This window comes from Mesoplodon bidens, assembly GCF_964165515.1.
Source record: "Mesoplodon bidens genome assembly, chromosome: 3".
Taxonomy (NCBI): Eukaryota; Metazoa; Chordata; class Mammalia; order Artiodactyla; family Ziphiidae; genus Mesoplodon; species Mesoplodon bidens.
Genome location: NC_138178.1, coordinates 57,057,985 through 57,065,024, shown reverse-complemented (window position 1 = coordinate 57,065,024; position 7,040 = coordinate 57,057,985). Strand labels below are relative to the sequence as shown.

The following is a 7,040-nucleotide window of genomic DNA, read 5'->3' as shown; positions in this document are numbered from 1 at the left end:
ACACTGTATCTTAAACTGAGAGCAGATACTGCCACCTAGATACATTCTGTTGCTTTATTTAACTAGATGTTGGCTTACCTTACTTTTTGAAAAATGGCAACAACAGACAATAGTGGCTTGATACAATAAAAATACAATGAATGGGGCTTCCCTTGTGGCGCAGTGGTTGAGAGTCCGCCTGCCGATGCAGGGGACACGCGTTCCTGCCCCGGTCCGGGAAGATCCCACGTGCCGCAGAGCGGCTGGGCCCGTGGGCCATGGCTGCTGGGCCTGCGTGTCCGGAGCCTGTGCTCCGCAACAGGAGAGGCCACAGCAGTGAGAGGTCTGCATATCGCAAAAAAAAAAAAAAAAAAAAAATACAATGAATGATAAAGGGTCACTTTAAAAACCCGTATAAATGTAATTTTCTTGGGAAAAAAAGACATTTGCGTTTTGTCAAATAGTGATGATTAAACCTTTATTCATTTTTTTAAATGCCGAAGACAAACTACTATCAGAAACAGGAGGAGAAAACTTTATAAAACATTTATAATCCTGAAGTTTATAAAGAGGTAGATGCAGAAGTGATGTTAGTAAGACTTGTAACTTTCCTGATAGATTATTTCTTCCTGAGTTTGGGAAGAGGAAGAGATTGTTTAATGCTCTGAACTGATAACACAAACAGGTTTTGGTTTAATAAGTAAAATAAGATCCCTTAATAAACAAATTTTTAAAAAGAGCATTACATTACAATCTGTTCTGATACACCTCCTAGCAAACAAAGCAAACTAACTTTCCCTTCCTTTTATTCCTAATAGCAAAATGAACGTTGCCCCTTTTTTGGCTCTAGATTGGAATCCAAAATCAGTAATGTATTCCAGGACCATTCATTTGTCAGGTTCAGAGAGGTTTTTTATCATCTTTGGACTCTAGGTTTTCTTCAAATCTCAATTTGTTTTCCTCTGTTACTCCTAGAATGGCTTCAATGTCATCAATGGCGGTCTGTAGAACAGTAAAAATAATGTTTGTTACTTAAACACCTCTTTCAAGTCTTCCACCCAGCCCCTCAAACATTAGCTCCTTTTTGGAGTTCAGTGTGGTTGAGACCAGTTCTGCTTAAAGTGTGTTCCACTAACCAACACCCATCTACAGATTGTTGATTATCAGTCTTAATGGAAGGGTAAAAAAAATTGAGGGTAAGAACTTGGAAACCTTTATAGAAACTTTTATGTCTATTAAATCTAATAATGAAAAAATGGGCTTCTATTTTATGTCTTCAATTTTTTCATTTCATTTTTCTAGTAATTCATTTTTTGTTGTATTTTACAAAAGTATTGATGCATGATAAGTCAGAAAAAAACAAAACAAACAGGTCCTTCACTGCAGATAATTTGAGATGCACTGGTCTAGTCACTCTAGAATGAGGGCTAGTTGGCTGATGGGAGCATTTATTTCCATTGGTTTTTGGGAGAAAAATTGGCACCTTTCCATTTTATTCTAGTTAGTTATTTTTTATTGAGGTAGAATTCACATACCATAAAAGTTACACTTTTAAACTATATAATTCAGTGGTTTTTAGTATATTCATAAGCAGCCATCACTACTATGTTGATCCAGAACATTTTCATCACCCCAAGTAGAAACTCTATACCCATTAGCTGCCACTCTCCATTTTCCACCTCTCCTAGCTCCTGGCAACCTCTAATCTATTTTCTGTCTCTAAGGATTTGCCTACTCTGGACATTTCATGTAAATGGAATCATACAATCTGTGGCCTTGGTGTTTTAGCATAATGTTTTCAAGGTTCATCCATGTTGTAGCATGGATCAGAACTTAATTTCCTTTTTATGGCTGAATAATATTTCATTGTATCTATTATCTATTTTTACTTTGGTTGCTTGCCCTTTAGGTATTATATCTAAGAAACCATTGCTAACCACAAGGTCATGAAGATTTACACCTATGTATTCCAATGTATGAAATATTATTCATTTAATATAATGGAATTCACCCATTTATTAGTTGATGGGAATTTGGGTTGTTTCTACTTTTTGGCTATTATGAGTAATGCTTCTATGAACATTAATATACAAGTTTTTATATGAACATATATTTTCAATACTCTTGGGTATATAACAAGGTGTGGAATTGCTGAGTCTTTTTTTTTTTTTTTTTTTTTTTTTTGGTGGCACTGCATGGTGGCTTGTGGGATCTTAGTTCCCCAACCAGGGATTGAACCAGGGCCCTCGGCAGTGAAAGCATGGAGTCCTAACCACTGGACCACCAGGGAATTCCCTATGTGGCAATTTTATGTTTAACTTAAAAAATTTTTATTTTATTTTATTTATTTATTTTCCTTATTTTTTTTTTGGCTACATCGGGTCTTAGTTGTGGCACACAGGATCTTTGTTGAGGCATGCAGGATCTTTTCGTTGAGGTGCGTGGTCTGCTCGGGTTTCTCTCTAGTTGCGGTGTGCTGGCTCCTCTCTAGTTGTGGTGTGCGGGTTTTCTCTCTCTAGTTGTGGCGTGTGGGTTCTGTAGTTTGCGGCACATGGCCTCTCTCATTGAGGCACGAGAGCTCAATAGTTGTGGAACGCGGGCTTAGTTGCCCGCGTGGGCTGTGGGATTGGGCATGTGGGATCTTAGTTCCCTGACCAGGGATCAAACCCACGTACCCTGTATTGGAAGATGGATTCTTTACCATTGGACCACCAGGGAAATCCCTATTGTTTAACTTTTTGAGGAAATATGAAATTATACATGGCCGTGACACCATTTTACATTCCTGTCAGCAATATGTGAGGGTTCCAGTTTCACCATATCCTTGTCAAGCTTGTTACTGCCTGTCTTTTTCATTCTAGCCATCTTAAGTGTGAAATGGTATCTTACTGTTTTGATTTGCATTTCCCTAATAACTAATGATGTTGAGCATTTCTTCATGTGATTATTGTGTATTTACATATCTTCTTTGAAAACTGTCTGTTCAAGTCCTTTGTTCACTTTTTAATTGGGTTATTTGTCTTTCTATTGTTGAATTGTAAGTGTACTTTATATACCGTGGACACTAGAGACTTATCAGATTTATGATTTGCAAATGTTTTCTCCCATTCTGTAAGTTGTCTTTTCACTTTCTTGAGTGTCCTTTGGTTCACACAGAAGTATTCAATTTTGATGGAATCCAACTTACTATTTTTACATTGGTTGATTGCACTTAACGTATCATATCTAAGAAACCATTGCTAACCACAAGGTTATGAAGATTTATGCCTGTTTTCTTCTAAGAGTTTAATAGTTTTAGCTCTTACATTTAAGTCTTTGATCCAGTTTTACTTAATTTTTGTATATGCTGTGGAGTAGAGAGGTACAGCTCCATTCATTTGTATGTCGACATCCATTTGTCCCAGCACCATTTGTCAAAAAGTCTTTTCTTTTCTCATTGAATGGGCTTGGCACTTGTTGAAAATCAGTTGACTGTAAAAGTGAAGTTTTGTTTCTGGACTCTCAATTCTATTCCATTGATCTATATAATCTATATATCTATTCTTATGACAGTACCACACAGTCTTTTTTTAAAATAATTTTTATTTTTTTGGCTGCTTGGGTCTTCGTTGCTGCGCACCGGCTTTTTTGTAGTTGCAGTGAGTGGGGGCTTCTCTTGTTGCAGAGCACGGGCTCCAGGCACGTGGGCTTCAGCAGTTGTAGCACACGGGCTCAATAGTTGTGGCTCGCAGGCTCTAGAGCACAGGCTCAGTAGTTGTGGCTCATGGGCTTAGTTGCTCCTCAGCATGTGGGATCTTCCTGGACCAGGGATTGAACCTGTGTCCCCTGCATTGGCAGGCAGATTCTTAACCACTGCACCACCAGGGGAGTCCCCATACAGTCTTGATTACTGTAGCTTTGTAGTAGGTTTTTAAAATTGAGAGGCCCTCTAACTTTGTTCTTCTTTTTCAAAATTATTTTGACTATTCTGAATCTCTCGCATTTCCACATGAATTCTAGGATTATCTTGTCAATTTCTGCAATAAATCCAGCTGGGATTTTGATAGGAATTGCAATGAATCTGTGGATCAATTTGGAGAGAACTATCATTTTAGCAATGCTAAGTCTTCTATTCCATAAACCATGGAATGTCTTTCCACTTATTTAGGTCTCCTTTTTTTATGCTGTTTTGTAGTTTTCAGTAGACAGGTCTTGTACTCTTCTGCTAAACTTATTTCTAAGTATTTTATTTTTTTGATTTTTAAAAAAATTGATTTAAAATTATCTTTGGATTGTTCATTGCTAATGTATAGAGATACAATTGAGTTCTGTATATTGATGTTGGTTCTTACAACCTTGCTGAATTTGTTTATTAGCTCTAATAGATTGTTTCTGGGTTCTTTAGGATTTCTATATATAAGATCATGTCATCTGTGAATAGAGATAATTTTATTTCTTTCCAGTCTGGGCGCCTTTTATTTCTTTTTCTTGCCTAACTGCCCTAGCTAGAACCTCCAGTACAATGATGAATAGAAGTGGTGAGAGCTAACATCCTTGTCTTGCTCCTGATCTTAGGGGAGAAGTTTTCAGTCTTGCACCATTAACTTATGATGTTAGCTGTGGGTTTTTCCTAGATGCCCTTATCAGGTTGAGGAAGTTACCTTTATTCCTAGTTTGTTTGAGTGTTTTTATCAAGAAAGGGTATTAGATTTTGTTAAATGCTTTTTCTGCATCACCTTCCATTTTTATTTGGACTTTACTTTGCTGGTAAATCCTTGTTTACACACTGAAAATTCTTATTCGACTGTTGTTAGGAGAGTAGACAGAAAATACTACCCAAAATGAATCTAGTCCACTTTTCACGTTTTTAAAAAAATTATTCCTATTTTGTTGAGATTTAAAGTTTTTACGTTTAGACCTTCTAACAAGAGTAAAAAATGTCAAGATAGCAATTTTATTTACATGACATGAGAAGGCTAGAAACCATGAGATATTTAAAAGCTACTTAAGAACATCTGACTTTTGGTGATTTTTAAAGTCAGACAAAGGGCAGAGAAATAGCCTTTATTTTGTCAACAGTAGTTGGCTCTGCCAACCTCAAGTCCAAGCTCAGAGTCTACTAAGTATGCATGGTTTGGGGGATAAACCATCTGCTTTAGTCTGCCCAGGCTGCTATAACAAAATATCGTAGACAGAGTGGCTTAAACAACAAAAAATTATATCTCACATTTCTGGAGGCTTGGAAGTTCGAGGTTAAGGCTAGCTGATTCAGTTCCTGGTGAGAGCTGTCTTCTTGGCTTGTGGACAGCCATCTTTTTCCTGTATCCTCATATGGTCAGGAGAGAGAGACAGAGAGAGGGGGACAGAGAGGGAGAGAAACAGAGAGACGGAGAGACAGAGACAGAGACAGAACGAGCGCAAGCTCTCTGGTCTCCTTTGAGGGCATTAATCCCATCATGAGGATTCCACCATTATGACCTCATTTAGACATAATAACTTCCCAGTGTCCCCATCTTCATATATCATCACATTGGGGATGAAGGGTTCAACACGTGAACTTTTGGGAGGACACAATTCAGTCCACAGCACCATCTGATTCTGACTATTAGCTGTATTTGGACAGATAACTGATCACGTGCATATAGGCTCAGAATTTTGCACATCACAGTAACAGATGAAATGATGCTAGCTGGCAGGAACTTAGAATATAAATGATGAGCATAGATCCTTTAGGACCAGTGAAAGTTGATGCAACACATAAAATCACATTGAAGAGCAAAGCATTATTATCATTATTACTGTTACTAGAGGGACCAGGCCCTAGCTCAAGGAAAAAAAGTATTCAAAATTTTTATTTTTATCAAGCTTTTGTTGGGCTTTCCATTTAAGAGAAAAATCACATATGGTTTTCTTTCTTTCTTTCTTTCTTTCTTCCTTCCTTTCTTCCCTGCTTCTTTCCTTCTTTTTTTTTTTTTTTTTTTGGCCACTTGGGATAGATCCCCAACCAGGGATCAAACCCTCGCCGCCTGCAGTGGAAGCGCGGGGTCATAACTACTGGGCCACCAGGGAAGTCCCCGCATGTGGTTTCTGATGAGTCCCTTGACTTACTTGATCCATTCAGACACGATGAAGGCTCACACTGGGAACCAGATGCAGACTCTGGTGAACAATACCAAGTATTCATCTCTGTTCAGCTGGTATTTTTAAAACTTTTGGTGTAGATCTTGCTCCTGTTTTCTAGAGTTTGGAGACTTCTGGTCAATTACACATGACTGGATTTCCAGAACCAACATCTTTAAGGGACGTTTGGAAGCTTCAAAAGATGAGCGATGAAAAACACCTGTCCCACTTTGGCGAAATGGGGTGGAGCAGATGGCTTACGTATATGGTGAGGTTTTCCTCTTCTCTCTACACACATTGTCCTTCCCGGCGTCTCAGAACTTCTCTGGCTCTAGAAATTTGGGCTTCCCAGGAATCCTTAGCCAGACATTGTATTATTTGAAATATAGGTAGATTATATTCAGGATTTTTGGTTGTGACAGTCTCTGTTTCGGCTCCATTGTGACACTTCACCTTCAACATCAGAAAGCCTTGTTGTAAGCTTACATTTGGAAATTGCAGTAAGTTAAAACAAGTCTACTATATTTCAAAGAAAAAGTTTCAAACTATTAAATTTAACTAATGGGTTCAGTGGGAACCTTACAATATTGACCCTGTACATTGTAAAATATGTTCTGCTTACAATGAAAAAAAAATGGTTTAACACTTGTTTACAATGCAGCATGAGGTATTTTCAGCCCTTGTATAGAAATTAACCAGGATCGTTAGTTAATTAACACCTCACCTTAAAATTGGTCTCGCCTTGCATATTAGGTGCTGATATTTCTTGATGGATGATGAAGAGATTGCGAGCAAAGGTCATGAGGACCCCCTGGAGATCCTCACCGATTGTTCTGTTAATGATATCCAAACAAATGAGTTTACCAACGATTCCCCTCACATGCTTAAAAACAATCACCCTCTCATTTGTGCCTGTCTGGTGATGGAATTTAATGAGTGTTTTCAATCTCACAAGGTGGGAA

General features: G+C 38.0%; 1 protein-coding gene across 3 annotated transcripts in view; it reads right to left on the bottom strand.

Moving 5' to 3' along the window:
• Positions 1 to 879: 879 nt before the first annotated feature.
• The window catches only part of LOC308614558 (IQ domain-containing protein H-like), a gene marked incomplete at both ends in the record, with an annotated part of 99,772 nt that continues 93,611 nt past the window's right edge, over positions 880 to 7,040 (bottom strand). For all 3 annotated transcript variants that reach the window (XM_081229012.1, XM_081229013.1, XM_081229014.1), the window contains 2 exons: positions 880 to 981; positions 6,803 to 6,911. In XM_081229012.1, the coding sequence (XP_081085138.1) occupies positions 880 to 981; positions 6,803 to 6,911 (211 nt within the window). The remainder of the gene's footprint in view (positions 982 to 6,802; positions 6,912 to 7,040) is intronic.